This window comes from Salvia splendens, chromosome 16 (genome assembly GCF_004379255.2).
Source record: "Salvia splendens isolate huo1 chromosome 16, SspV2, whole genome shotgun sequence".
NCBI classification, from domain to species: Eukaryota; Viridiplantae; Streptophyta; class Magnoliopsida; order Lamiales; family Lamiaceae; genus Salvia; species Salvia splendens.
In genome coordinates, this window is record NC_056047.1 from 13,532,398 (window position 1) to 13,547,419 (window position 15,022).

The window sequence follows — 15,022 nt, forward strand, 5'->3', positions numbered from 1 at the left end:
ACTTTATTCACTGTTTTTTTGTTTATAAAAAACAATAGGTTGGGAATTCGAGTTATCTTGAATGCGTGTAAATCTAGAAAAAATGACACTAACCCACTATCAAATTTAGGAGTGTTTGCGATTTAGTTTAGTAGGGTTTATTTATACTTACTAGTTTATGGTGGTTTTTTGGGTCAAATTAAAAAAATGTAGTGGTTAAATATCGTAAATGGCGTCATTTCTATCCGAAACCTTTTATTCGTTTTGATGATTTTCAAGTGGAAATTTTATTTCATGTAGTAATTGACAAAATAGATCATAATATCCACATGGTGCTCAAGATTTTTGCATGAAAACAACCCCGCCAAATACGAGTAGTGTTAATTTATAATATTTCAAAATTTATGCTATTTTTGTCACATGTCATAGAGTAATTGTAAAATTGAAAGAAAGAATGTGTATATTTTAGAATTTTGATAATGAAATAGGAAGCATGCAAAGGTGATCATGCCGCCCCAAAATACCCGCTCTCCTAACTGCAGAGTAAACTACGGATCTTTCCATCATGCCCCAAACCTTCCACAATTATCAATCACTCACGGATGCGCAGTTTCCCGCCGCCGTTTGATTTTACTTTTATGCGAAATGTTGAGCTCATGTTTGGTGTGAAATTTCAGCTCTCAGCTTGAATCAGAGCTGGAAAATGGACATCCTGTTTTCTCAGATTCAAGCGGACCTCCGCTCCAACGACTCCCTCCGCCAGTCCAGCGCCTTGCTCCAAGCGCTGCAGCAATCCGCCGCGGGGCGTGACATCTCCGTCATCGCCAAATCCGCCGTCGAAGAGATCGTCGCCTCCCCTGCCTCCGCCGTCTCCAAAAAGCTCGCTTTCGACCTCATCCGGAACACTCGCCTCACCGCCGATCTCTGGGACACCGTCTGCACCGGTATCCGCAACGACATCGATTTCCCCGATCCCGACGTCACCGCCGCCGCGATCTCGATCCTCGCCGCAATCCCGTCCTACCGCCTCAGCAAACTCATCCACGACTGCAACAAGGAGATCTCCGACTGCTTCGACTCCCCCAGCGAGAATCTCCGCTTCTCCGTCACCGAAACCCTAGGCTGCATCCTCGCGCGCGACGATCTCGTTACGCTGTGCGAGAACAACATGAAGCTGCTCGATCGCGTCTCCAATTGGTGGAATCGCATCGCCCGGAACACGCTTGACAAGTCCGATAACGTCTCCAAGGTTGCGTTCGAGTCCATCGGCAAACTGTTCCAGGAATTCGAGACGAAGAGGATGAGCCGGCTCGCGGGAGACAAATTGGTCGATACTGAAAATTCGGTCGCGATTAGGTCGAAATGGGTTGCTTCGATGATCGATTTCTTGTGGAAGATGAGAAGCACGTTGATGTGCCGATCGCTACTTCTACCTATAGAGAGCTTTAGAGCTACGATTTATCCTCTGGTTTATGCAGTAAAGGCCGTCGCATCAGATTCCGTTCAGGCGATCAAGAAGCTCTCGAGCAGGAACGTCGTGGCTTCGGATTCAAGAGAAGCAGAGAGGTTTATAGGAGTGTCGGATGTGGTGTCGCATTTGGCTCCTTATTTGGAGTCATCATTGGATCCTGCTTTGATATTTGAGGTGGGGATTAATATGTTGTATTTGGCTGATGTTCCTGGTGGGAGGCCTGAGTTGGCATCTGCCTCCATTACTGCAATCCTCACACTCTGGGACAGACAGGAGTATTCTTCTGGACGCGAGACCATAGTTAGAGCCGTCGTCAATAATTTGCATCTCCTTGACCTTAGCAGGCAGGTATGTCAATGTCATCATCTGCACATCTCATTTCTTACTGTAGTTGATGATCTTGTGTTTTGAGCAACGCTTATTTATGCAAAAGTCGTCTTGCCTAACATTCTTTTATCGATAATATAGATTTATAGCAAATTGAAGAAGGATTAAAGTTGTCTTTAAATTCATAAATTAGGCCATCTATCATGTTGCATGAAACAAAGCCACTTTATGAGAGACTTGAGTATTTGGAGCTAATTGCTTTCATGCTATCACAGGTGTCATTGTTTAAAAAGCTGCTTCACATGGTGAGGAACTTGAGGGCAGAGTCAGATAGAATGCATGCTTTGGCATGCATTTGTCGAACTGCTCTTTGCGTTGATCTTTTTGCAAAAGAGAGCATTCGCCGAGGGCAAAAACCTGTTGCAGGGACAGATATTGTGTCACTGTTTGAAGATGCGGCTGTTAAAGCTGATCTGAATAATGTGACTACCAAGAGCTTGTTTAGAGAAGAATTAGTTGCGATGCTGGTGGAGAGCTGCTTCCAATTGTCGTTGCCTTTGCCCGAGCAAAAGAACTCTGGTATGGAGAGCAGGGTGATTGGAGCGTTAGCCTATGGAACCGGTTATGGTGCATTGAATTGGACAGAACCAGCTTTGGAAGTGGTTGAAGTCTGCAGGCCTTGCGTTAGATGGGATTGCGAGGGTCGTACGTATGCCATTGATTGCTATCTCAAGTTGCTTGTTAGACTCTGTCACATTTATGACACCCGTGGCGGAGTTAAAAGAGTAAAAGATGGGGCTTCTCAAGATCAGATACTGAACGAAACACGGCTGCAAAATTTGCAGCGAGAGCTTGTTAGGGATCTCCCGGAGGTTAGTAATGCAGCATCAACTGAAATCTTGTCATTGCATTACACTGGTTGTCTATAGCTTTTAAATACTGAAACGTCGCTTTTTTGCTTATCTCTATTAGAAACCATGGATAGATTAAGATGTCACATACTCTGCTTGTTCTGATTGTGTTGTGCTATAAATGTAACTGGCCTTACTGGCAGATAAACACTCCTAGAATTGGTGCCCGTCTTCTGTGGGCAATTGCAGAGCACGTTAATTTGGACGGATTGGACCCCCTTCTGGCTGATGACCCTAATGACCTGTTAAACATCATTGTGACAAATATCCACAATATCCTACACAACACAGACTCATCTCCTAGCACATTGAATCGACCTCAAGATGTTCAAGTAGCACTTCTATGTGCACAACGCGTGGGATCACGTCATCCTAGGGCTGGCCAATTACTGCTTCAGGAACTTGAAGAATTCAAGAGCAGTCCCTCTTCCGATTCAGTTACCAAGCATCAATGCCGTTTAATACTTCAGAGGATTAAATATGCATTAAGCCATTCAGGTGATAAGTAAGCATTTTGCTCCTACTTTGCATACTTATGAGAAAAATTCTAGAACTTGAACCTTGTTTATTGACTTCAAGAGCAGTCCCTCTAATTGTCTGATCTTGTTTTTTTTTTAATTTCTAGGTGGATTGGGGTTGGTGACACCAGAGGAGACTACCCTTTTAGCCACCACAAGCTAACTGTTCAGTTCTATGAAGCTTCTGCGGCTCAGGACCGGAAACTAGAGGGATTGATTCATAAAGCTATTTTAGAACTTTGGAGACCAGATCCCAACGACTTAACTCGATTACTGGCAAAAGATATTGACTCGAGTTTGGTCAAGGTTCCTCCACGTGCATTTACTTTGTCTGCTAGTAGTGATCCTTGCTATGTTGAAGGATATCATTTGACAGATCCGAATGATGGAAGGATTACTCTGCATTTAAAGGTAATGAACTCTACTGAATAGGTCGCATGTTAAACAACAGTTATTTACCTTATAAGTAGTACACAGTTATAAGAGTAAAATTTCAGCTGTTTTCATTTGAACCTACAGTTACATATTGCAGGTTCTTAATCTTACAGAGATTGAAATAAATCGCGTGGACATACGATTTGGTCTATCCGGTGGGCTATACTTCATGGACAAATCTCCTCAAGCAGTGCGACAGTTGAATTATCTTAATTCACAGGTAACTACAGTATAATTCGGTTAATTCTGTTGAAAACTATTATTTCTTCCAAGTATTTTTTGAAATTTCTAACAGATAAGCTATATATTTACTGTGATAAGATTACATTCAAAAATTTAAATGTAGTACCACATGGAGAAGACAAAAAACGGTGCATGAGGCGAACGAACTAATCATTCAACGAAACACCACATGTGTTTCATTTATGTACCTTTAACTCTTATAACGATGATATCCTATGGAACTAAAACTTGACATTTGTTGTAATAAGTTAATAATAGTAAAATTTATATCCAGGAACCGGTGCACTGCAGTGTGACAGTGGGTGTTTCGCACTTTGAGCGATGTGCATTCTGGGTTGAAGTCATGTACTACCCTTTTCAAGGTAGGCATGCTCAAGCAGAGTATGGAGGAGGTTACGCTGAAGAAGATCCAGAAATGGCGAGATACAGGAGAAGTCTAAGGCCGGCAATTGGAGAGCCTGTGATATTAAGATGCCAGCCATACAAAATTCCTCTGACTGAACTTCTTTTGCCACATAAGATATCACCAGTTGAGTTTTTCAGATTATGGCCTAGTTTGCCTGCTATAGTGGAGTGCACAGGCACATATACGTACAAAGGAAGTGGTTTCAAGGCGACTGCTGCACAACAGTATGGGGAGTCTCCTTTCCTCAGTGGCTTAAAATCTCTGTTGTCGAAGCCTTTCCATAAAGTTTGCTCGCATATTATCCGGACAGTTGCTGGATTCCAGGTACTCAAACCTATATAGATAGATAGATAGATAGATGGCTCTTATTTATAGTGAATGTGATGTTGATTGGTTAAACAACAGATGTGCTATGCTGCTAAAACATGGATTGGGGGTTTTGTGGGGATGATGATATTTGGTTCAAGTGAAGTGAGCAGAAATGTGGACCTTGGTGATGAAACGGCAACGATGGTGTGCAAGTTTGTGGTTAGAGCTTCGGATGCAAACATAGCAAAGGAGATGGGGTCGGACGTGCAGGAGTGGATGGACGACCTGACTGATGGTAGCATTGAGTACATGCCAGAGGAAGAAGTGAAGGAGGCTGCTGCGGAGAGGCTGAAAATGTCGATGGAGCATATAGCGCTGTTGAAGGCAGCACGGCCGCATAAAATGAGTGATCACGAGCAACAACAGGAGCAAGTGGATGAGGATGGGAAGGAGACCACCTTATGTAAGTTGAGTGCAGAAGAGGTCGAACATCGAGCTCTTCAAGCCGCCGTCTTGCAAGAGTGGCATCACCTATGTAAAGACAGGAGTACCAAACTTTAGCCTCCAAGCTTCTAATATAATTTTAGCTTTGGAAAAAGTGTTTCAAAATTAGCAAGGGAAATTAGAAAACTTAGTTGTAGTTCTGGGAATTCTAGCATATTTTATCAAATGAAATGGAAATTATAATTTCCAACTCACAAAAACATTGTTATTTGAAAGAGGCTAAAATATATATCAACCCAAATTTTTAACATTTTTTTAAAAGTAACTAACTATATTTCTCTTTAAAAGCACCTAATTATGTGAAAAGTTTTATTTATATATCTCATTTGACACATTTTTTTCTATGAATCAATAAATAGAATAAATGAAATAAAAGTACAAACAATACTCACAAATAGCCGAGGGATAACATGCCAACTAGCCGAGGCGATGAGGAAGGAGTACACTACAAAAAGGACTTGGGTTTTATTTTTAGACTTCTCCCAAATTGGCAGCCAAAGTCAGCTGTATATTCAACTTGAGAGGTCCAAAATATAAAAAAACGAAAATAAATAATAAAAAAAATACGAAAAGCAGTTCGCTGACTGAAGAACCCTTTTGAATCAACCAAAAATTTCTTCCAGGAGAGCAGATCTCGTTTCTCATCTCAGTCGATCGGAGCTCCGGCGAGATCTCAGTCATGCCGCTGGCGGCTTCCGCGATTTACTTCCTTAATCTTCGCGGCGATGTTCTCATCAATCGCCTCTACCGCGACGACGTCGGGTCAGTTCCCCCCCCCCCCCCCTTCAATTTCCTCACTTCCTCTCTATATATTTCTAATTGAGATTGGTTCTGTTCTGTTGCTATGATATTATCTCGAGATTTGTCTAGAAATATGTTGTTGAATTTGCGGGCTTCTTGCCTTTCTTTTGCTACCGAGAAGTAAAGTTGAAGGTGTGAGGTGAGATGGGGAAGGGTATGGGTGAAAAGCAGTAACTGAGCTTTGTTGCGCCTCATTGTGTGGTTAACGTTGCGTGTTGAAGAAATGGGATTTGAATCTGATTCTGAGTTAGAAATGGTAAAAACATATGGAACTTGGTGCTTTAAGGGTTTTTTCAGCTCTTGGATTATTGGAGATGCATTGGGAATTAGATGATAGACCTGTGTAAAGATTAAAGCTCTGGCGAATTATAAAACCAACAGTTGTATGTATCCCTTATTATAGGTCACGAATGATTAAAATTTTGATTGCTTTTTTTGAACTCTTTACGTTGCAGAAGCGATAACACTATTCTGCCCTTAAGGTAGCCATCAGCATCTGAATCCGCCCTCAATTCTGTTGAAAGAGCTAATATGAAATAATGATGGTTTTGCATCGGGCTATATTTATGATGTTGTGCCTGTCAATGAAAGATTAAGTAGTTTCCTCTGCCTGTGAGCTTTAAAGACCTGTCTTTTGTGTATTTGAAGTGTTCAAGAAGACTGAGGCTATTCAAATCTTGAGTTCTTGACATTTGTTTGATTTTTAAAGTCTAAATAGCACTTGTTAAATTGCTTCTGCAGATATACCAATCACAAAATGGTGTATAATCTGGTATGGTTTGTTAGCAGGTGTATACACTATAGAGATTCTTAGGTAGTGATCAAGGTAGCACGAGCTTGTACAACCAAAGGCTAATTTCACAGACAATAGAAGAGTCCTGGACATGATTAGACAACAGAATATTAGAATGCAGTGGAAGTAAACAATATCAACCAAAAAAAGAAGGATGTCTGTAATACCAAGTTGTGTATAACCCTTAGTCATGTACAAATCCACTCTGTCCAGCTCCAGCTCAATACTTCCATTATCTTTTGTTGAATTAACAGTTTCTTGTATATCATGTGCTGCTGTTGTATCCAGTACAAGCTATCTTACATGCATAAAGATATCTTTATGCATTTTCTTGTTAAAGTGGGTCAGTTGTCAGAAATATATGTTTACAATTAATTGGTTTTTTTATTAAAAATGTGCTTTTTTATCCTGAAGCTACCCATAGAAAAATTAAGTGAGAAAGACCATCCAACTATCCATGACCACTGGAAATTCTCGGGATATCATACGTACCTGACTTAATAATCTATCCAGCTTCTGCAGTTTATGAAGGTTGAATTAAAGTCGGTTTCTGAATACTAAGTTGTATTGATTTGCCACTGGCAAGTAATTTTCTTTCATCACCTTCCTTGATAACTGCTTTGATATCAGTATTGCGATTTTGGTTCTGGGTTCCTGCTCAAACATAGAGCTGTGAATCTTATATGAAACTTAATTGTGCTGTTTATTTGGAAAATCACAGCTTTCATTTCTTAAAAGTTAAAACTGTCTCATTTGTTTTCTGGTGTCTGTTAATTGATCTGAGCAATGTTATCAAATAGCGGATATGGCGGCGCCATGGCGCTATGGCATGGCGTTCTATGGTGGAAATGCCATAGCAACATGGCGCTGCCATTGCACCGCCATATCCGCCATTTGACAACATTGCGTGTGTACTGCATTTAGGAATGGGGCATTATGCAAGAAACATGGATGTTAGAGCTGTATTTTATGCTTTATTAATTGTTTTAAGAGTTTTAGATGTTATATTTTTGTTATTTTCCAATTTTTGAATTATGTATAAATAATAAGTATTATTTTATTTATTTAATTCTTGACCGCCATATCCGCCATACTAATACGCCATATCCCTGTGGCGGTTTTTAGGCGAACCACCATAAGCCGCCATACGAGATTGATAACACTGGATCTGAGATGTTATAATTGCATTTACCTAAAAAAGTATACATATATACTCTATTAACTTAAACTGAATATGAATAACAATTTTTCTGCTTGAACTTATCAGAGGCAACATGGTGGATGCTTTTCGAGTGCATATCATGCAAACAAAAGAACTTGGCACTTGTCCTGTTCGGCAGATTGGGGGATGCTCATTCTTTTACATGAGAATTAGCAATGTCTATATTGTGATTGTTGTAAGCAGCAATGCAAATGTCGCGTGTGCATTCAAGTTTGTCGTTGAGGTATCTTATGTTTAAGACCATGTTTTTATTTTTGCATAATTTTCTTTTAGTTTGCTTGACGCTGTTATCTTCTTCCTGTGCAGGCTGTCACTTTATTTAAATCATATTTTGGAGGATCTTTTGATGAGGATGCCATTCGCAACAACTTCGTTCTGATATATGAATTGTTAGATGGTATGTCTACTGAATATTTTCTTATTTACCCTCTTCTGGAGAAGACCTTTCTTACTATAAAACTAATTCCTTTACTGAAATCATAATTAAGGAAAGGATATGTTTGGCGTAGGAGAATCTGTGACAGTTCTTTTTTTTTTTTCTTTTCTGGAACTCTTTGATGTGGCTTACGTTAGCTCATTTTTTGTTTTTCCATGAGAAATTTTAATTCCTAGAGAGCCTTTATGTGCATTTTCTCTTTATTTATGATCGTTTTGCATAAAAACGTTGATGCCTATCAAATCACTGAATTCTCTTTATTAGCCAAAGTTACGGTACAAGATGAGCAATACATGTCTTGGACAAACATGCTCTATCCTTCCATAACTTCTTAGTGAATAAAACAGTGATGAAGAGTATATAACATCTTTGTGGATTCAAACTGGCTATATGGATGGATTAAATTCTGATATTTCAATTGCAGAAATTATGGATTTTGGGTATCCTCAAAACCTTTCTCCTGAAATCTTGAAGCTTTATATAACTCAGGAAGGCGTGCGCTCTCCTTTTTCTTCCAAGGTCAGGTTATTCACGAATCACGATTGTTTTAGGGATGTGTTTGAATTTTCTAAGTTGTAGCATTGAAGAGTTATCGAACGGATAATGTTTGTTTGATATTCTTATAAATGTTTGATCCTGACCTTTACCATGTGTGCATACCTAGCAGACTGCTGATAAACCAGTTCCAAATGCAACTTTACAAGTTACTGGTGCTGTTGGGTGGCGCAGGGAGGGCCTTGTATATAAGAAAAATGAGGTGGGGTGTTCAGATTACTGTTGCAGTTACTGCTTTTGCTATTCAAGTGGTTCAACCGCTCAAATAAACTTTCTTTGCAGGTGTTTCTTGATATTGTGGAAAGTGTCAATCTTCTCATGTCTTCAAAAGGTAAATTTTCTGTTTATTGCTAAATAGTTGCCTTATGCATTTTTATTCTTGTTTGCTTGCAACCATTTGCATAGTGGTGTACTTATTTTTTTGACGCATCTTTTTTATTATACCCATTTGCCGTATGGCCTTTGTAGGTAGTGTTCTACGCTGTGATGTAACAGGGAAGATTCTTATGAAATGCTTCCTTTCTGGGATGCCTGATTTGAAGTTGGGATTAAATGATAAAATTGGACTTGAGAAAGAATCACAGCTCAAATCCCGTCCTGCTAAGAGGTAGGTCACATTATCTGTTAGTTCTACCAAATTACAACTGTTAAGCTGGAAGCAGACAAATGCAAATTGTAGAGTGACATGTTAATGGGAGCATGTGGATTTATCTTTTATTTTTATTTACTTATATATGAACAAGGACTTGTACACCAGCTTCTATAGGTGCTGCAATTTTCTTAGAGCTCTTTACTATTAATTTTATCTACTTTATCATTATTATCCTGTGCAGTGATAGTATGTTTCGCTTGGTAACCTCATTTTTTTTGTCTGCAGTGGAAAAACTATTGAGCTTGATGATGTCACTTTCCATCAATGTGTGAACCTTACAAGATTCAATTCTGAGAAGACTGTTAGTTTTGTTCCTCCTGATGGTGAATTCGAATTAATGAAGTATGCCTATCTATAAATTTAAAATTTCCTTCAAAGATATCTGGAGTTCATATTAGTTCAAGATAAGCATGAGTTTTATTCATGGTACAGTTGATATTATTGTATGCACATATTTATATCTAACCACTTGTGCACAATCAGCTTTATGAAATATCTTATGTAGATCAGATAGATCATTAGGGTAAGCTTAGATCTACATCATTCCTTTCTTATTGGTAATACTGGCCCTAAGTAGGAAATATCCTGACAAATAAAATTCCCCGTGTATCTCCAAAAGTCATCTAGGAGCATCAGTTTTAAAAATGCGTCTTGAGTGTTCAGAATCTCTTCATTGCTGGCTATGGTTGCCTTAAACTTTATTTTGTTTATCTTTGAGAGTGATATTCAATGGGAGATGTAGGGCTGATTCCCTCTAGAACAGTTTATACCAGTTACCGCCAATTATTTATTTTTGTTTTCATGGTTCAATATTTTAATCCAGCCTTTAACAAGTGGAGTTTCCCTTGATTATTCTAGCTTTCTTATATGTATAAATGCCTTTTCCACAGGTATCGTATTACTGAGGGAGTTAATCTTCCATTTCGGGTTTTACCTACCATCAAGGAACTGGGTCGAACACGTATGGAAGTTAATGTAAAGGTTGGTGATACAAAATTGATTTCAAATCACTGTTAATATTAACCACAATTTTGAAAACACCTATTTTTTTTAGGTGAAGAGTGTCTTTGGGGCGAAAATGTTTGCTCTTGGAGTGGTTATTAAGATTCCAGTTCCCAAACAAACAGCAAAAACAAGTTTTCAGGTGACATCAGGGAAGGCAAAGTACAGTCCTTCTATTGATTGTTTGGTCTGGAAGTAAGTTGTTTCTTGTCTTTGTGTCATCTTGAGAGCACCTGAGTTTTATATTTGCTCAGGAATCACGTTTCTCCCCACAACCCATCCACCCCCCCCCCCTCTCTCCTCATTCCATTCCATCATACCTTCTCATGTTCTGATGTTCTCCCCTTAGAAAAAACTTTCTGCTGAGTTATGAGTTACTATAGTAATACTATTCAGCACATAAAGTTTTGTAAAATGCTTTTCTCTTGTTACTTTGTTAATTTTGATCATGGACGAACTGTGCTCTTTTCAGGATAAGAAAATTTCCAGGGCAAACTGAGCCAACATTGAGTGCTGAAGTAGAGCTGATATCCACAATAACTGAAAAGAAGTCCTGGACACGGCCTCCCATTCAGATGGAATTTCAGGTGCAAATCTCCTAGTTGCTTAATTCTTAGCTATGCAAGCTTATCAATGATCAGGTCATCAGATCAAAAGAAGCTTGCATGATATCATGCAGTTGTCTGCAGAACTCATTTAACTGTTCATACTTTTGATAAATAATTGGAAGTAGGTTATGTAACCAATTTGGTTTATGAAGAAACCTATAAATCGACAACCGGTCCAATTTGAGATTACTATCTTGCCTTTGCCCGTTTTCCTATTAGACCTGAGGAAATACTCACTTAGACTAGAAAACCACAGGGGATTAAGAACATAAATCCAGTAGCCGAAACAAGTTGTCCAAATAAGAGAATATGCACGCCCATACCGATAAACTATTCATATCAAAAGGGTTCACCTTATCAATATCTCAAAATGGTGCCCGTTTGGTACCTAAAAAGGCACTGAAATAGAACCGAACCTAATTCCATTCATTTCTGCAAAGTAGGGACGGGATCCTATTGCCAACTTTAAACTATAGTTTTATTTGCTCAAATCTTCATAGTTGGTTTGGTGGTTTATGAAGAAAGTGAGAGTTCAGAATCATGCTAAAGTACAGTTATGAGTTTTACCCGGCCTGTACAAGAAAAGGGAAAGAAGACGCATTATTGATGTTTCTATCCTACACTTCTCAGGAGCCATGTTCTTAAATCATGGAGGCTTTCTGTTTCTATTCCACCTAGATGATTTTTATATAATGTAGATTTTTAGTAGTTATTACATGTCTTACAAATCAACCATATACGTACGTGGCAGGTTCCTATGTTCACAGCATCTGGATTGCGTGTTCGTTTCCTGAAGGTATGGGAGAAGAGTGGCTACAACACCGTGGAATGGGTTCGTTACATTACAAAAGCTGGTTCATATGAAGTTAGGTGCTAAAGCGATTAGAAGAGGACACAGAAGGAATCATCTTCGATGAACCATGGTCCAACGAAGTTCTGTATCTGCACTATGTATTCGCGAAGGGGTTATTCAGTGAAACAAGAAAATACAAAGGTAGTTCGAGTTGAGTCTATGTTTGTATACAGCGGCTGACTGTACAGATACAGACACGCTTGTTCATTTGAATTTTGTTTGCAAAACTTTCTTGTATAGTGTAGGCCACATAAATTAGTTGCGATTGCATTGGTGTGATGATTGAAACTCTAGAAGCTGTGTTTTTATTATCTCTGGTTTTCATTGTGCTTTCTGTATTGTGGATTTACATTTTTTTACTAATATAATCGTCTCTGTTGTTTTTCGTAATGATTTAATCCATGCAAATTTATCACTTGTGTATATAATGGACTCGTAGATAGATAAAGTTTTTTTTTATGATAATGATTTTCTTGATTTCTTTTGTAGCAGTCATAAATTGATAACATAGAAAGGGGTTCTCCATACTTCCTAATTAATTAGGAAATTTTTTCAATTATTTAAGCATCTCTGGCGATTATTATAGAAAGGATAGATGAATATAAAATTGAAAATTTGCATAAAACGTGTAATACCAAAGGCACTGAGTGCTTGGAAATATCTCAATTCGACATCAAACAAATCTAGTGCGTTGATTAAAAAGTGTTGGCCAACATCAGATTGATACCTATTGGATTTTGAATACTAATCTGAATTTTGGTTTATCAATAGTATTTTTAGATTCGAACTTACATTTCAGGCTGGAATTTTTTACATGTATGACCACGGATCCAATGTAAATATATTGATTTATTTTGTAAATTACGTGAAACTATAATTTCCATTTAGGCATCAGAACAATATACTCTCTTCTTTCTAAGTTATTTGAATTGTATTTTATTTTAGATTGTCACACATTATTTGAGGCAATAAACTACTCCATAATTAGTTAATTACCGAGTCTAACAATGGGTTCTTAATACTATCTAAAGTGAAGCAAATTTAATTGTTGATGGCCGACAAAAACTCAAAACTTTGAATAAATGAATTGGAGTAGTAAGGATATTTGACGAAATGTAACGTAACATCATATGAATTTGGAGGTCCACCAGTTAGAGATTATATATCTCACTGAATCCAATGTATAGTGCTCCAATTATCATCTTACTCCACATGGCTTCAATGATTTAAATATATGCACCACTTCACCATATCTTACCTCTTAATTGATTTAAATATATGCACCACTTCACCATATCTTACCTCTTAATTATCTGCAGATATTCTGAAATCCTAAAAGACACAATTCAAGGAAAGAATCAAGGAAAGAAATAAATCTATTTTAGGAAAATACCAATTAGTGATTATACCTAGAATAGATTGATATGTTTCCAAATATACTTGTATTTCTCTCATATAAAAAGAGATCATTGTATACAATGTAAAACACACAGAAATACAGAAATAAGAGAATCATAAACTTTGTTCTCTGCAATTCACCATGCCTAGCCTTTTATCCCTTATCCCTCTCGGTTACCATCTTCAAGATGGTATCAGAGCAGGTTATTAAGGTGGGGACTCAGAGAGAGTTCATCACCGTCCCAAGGCTACCTTTCCCGACCGTCTGTCCTTAACCCTGTGAGCAAACAAAATGTCAGAAACCACCGAGAGTTCAAACACAGATCCACATAACACAAACACTTCAAACCAAACCAATTTTCCACCAGATTTCGCGGCACAATTTGCCGAATTCCTGAAATTTAAGGAATTTTCATCAGGGCAGAGCCCGAAAAACCCCTCAACCTAGCCAGAATCGCTGGGGAAGTAACCATCAAACAAAGCTCAACGGGAACAACTATCCCCTATGGGCCAACCTGATGAAGAGGGCTATTGAAGGTAAACGGCTGACCTCTCACATAATAGGAGTTTCAGACCCCGAACCGTCGATAACCGACCCAAATTACCCGAGGTGGCAGCAGAGAGATCACTGCACCTTCAATTGGATTATCAACAACATCGAATCCGACCTTGTAAACGAAGTTTCTCAATACGCGACCGCCAAGGACCTTTGGGAGGGCCTGGCAATCACGTATGGCAGCGGGAGAGATCCGTTTCAGGTGTACGACCTACACAGACAATGTATGACGATCAAACAAGGAGGAATGACCTTGGAAGCATTGTGGCAAAAATTACAGGATCTGTGGATATCCATAGACGCCCGAGATCCAAGCACGATTGACCATCCTCCGTCAATCGAGAAAGACAATCAAAGGACCCAAAGGATGAGGGTGTATCAGTTTCTTACCGCACTCGATGAACGGTATGAATCAGTCAAGAAGGAGATCATCAACAAAGAGCCATTACCGACTCCTCGAGAGGCATACGCGATGGTGAGGCGCAATGCCGACAATGCGCGAATATTGAAACCTACCGAACAACCAGACTCCGGAATTGGAGCGGGACTGATCTTATTCGACCGCAACAGGGCCAGTCAGCCTCCACCGCCACCACCGGCGCCATCTCGGTATCCAGCCAATTACCGCAAAGGCGACGAAGATAAAAGCAAATTGTTTTGTAGCCATTGCAGAGGAAAGAGGCATACAAAAGATACCTGCTTCCTCATTCATGGGTATCCCGAATGGTGGGATGAAATGAAGAAATCCAAGCTCCAGAGGGCGGCGAATCGCGGCGGACCGAGGGCATCGGCATCAGCAGCAGCGGCGGTCGGAGGCCAAGCCGCCTACGCCGAGCACGCGGCGGGTGGCTTCGGTACTCCAACCACCACCGGAAATTATGGTGGACGCGGGGAGAAGAAGGCCGTGGCCACTATCACGGCGGCGAGAGTGCAGATTGGAGGAGAAGCAAACGCGGAGGACCCGTCTAGGGTTTGGAGTGAAGGTAAAGAGGGGTTCTCTCATTTGAACCCTCCAAGTTCTGCCAAATCACGTTTTTTCCCCA

The 15,022-nt window shown here is 39.4% G+C and overlaps 2 protein-coding genes and 1 long non-coding RNA gene across 3 annotated transcripts; 2 read left to right on the forward strand and 1 right to left on the reverse strand.

Moving 5' to 3' along the window:
• Positions 1 to 519: 519 nt before the first annotated feature.
• Positions 520 to 5,312, forward strand: LOC121771668 (protein TPLATE-like). The gene is made up of 7 exons (XM_042168502.1): positions 520 to 1,798; positions 2,053 to 2,649; positions 2,832 to 3,193; positions 3,314 to 3,617; positions 3,739 to 3,861; positions 4,159 to 4,614; positions 4,696 to 5,312. The coding sequence occupies exons 1-7, from the start codon at positions 683 to 685 to the stop codon at positions 5,158 to 5,160; spliced, it is 3,423 nt and encodes a 1,140-aa protein (XP_042024436.1). The 5' UTR covers positions 520 to 682; the 3' UTR covers positions 5,161 to 5,312.
• LOC121771670 lies at positions 4,487 to 5,625 on the reverse strand. The gene is made up of 4 exons (XR_006044191.1): positions 5,496 to 5,625; positions 5,058 to 5,130; positions 4,780 to 4,974; positions 4,487 to 4,624 (listed from the first exon to the last, which is right to left on the reverse strand). It is a non-coding gene; the product is annotated as an uncharacterized LOC121771670 (long non-coding RNA).
• A 10-nt stretch (positions 5,626 to 5,635) lies between these two features.
• LOC121771669 (AP-2 complex subunit mu) lies at positions 5,636 to 12,415 on the forward strand. The gene is made up of 12 exons (XM_042168503.1): positions 5,636 to 5,865; positions 7,965 to 8,142; positions 8,226 to 8,316; positions 8,780 to 8,874; positions 9,023 to 9,112; positions 9,193 to 9,241; positions 9,379 to 9,517; positions 9,788 to 9,904; positions 10,453 to 10,543; positions 10,617 to 10,759; positions 11,037 to 11,151; positions 11,924 to 12,415. Exons 1-12 carry the CDS (start codon positions 5,783 to 5,785, stop codon positions 12,047 to 12,049), a joined length of 1,317 nt encoding a protein of 438 aa, XP_042024437.1. The 5' UTR covers positions 5,636 to 5,782; the 3' UTR covers positions 12,050 to 12,415.
• The last annotated feature ends 2,607 nt before the right edge of the window (positions 12,416 to 15,022 follow it).

Coding starts and splice junctions, on each gene's coding strand:
- LOC121771668 (XM_042168502.1), top strand. CDS start 683: ATGGACATCCTGTTTTCTCAGATTCAAGCGGACCTCCGCTCCAACGAC. Junction 2,650..2,831: donor TTGTTAGGGATCTCCCGGAG/GTTAGTAATGCA, acceptor CCTTACTGGCAG/ATAAACACTCCTAGAATTGG. Junction 3,862..4,158: donor TGAATTATCTTAATTCACAG/GTAACTACAGTA, acceptor ATTTATATCCAG/GAACCGGTGCACTGCAGTGT.
- LOC121771669 (XM_042168503.1), top strand. CDS start 5,783: ATGCCGCTGGCGGCTTCCGCGATTTACTTCCTTAATCTTCGCGGCGAT. Junction 8,875..9,022: donor GCTCTCCTTTTTCTTCCAAG/GTCAGGTTATTC, acceptor CATACCTAGCAG/ACTGCTGATAAACCAGTTCC. Junction 11,152..11,923: donor CCATTCAGATGGAATTTCAG/GTGCAAATCTCC, acceptor CGTACGTGGCAG/GTTCCTATGTTCACAGCATC.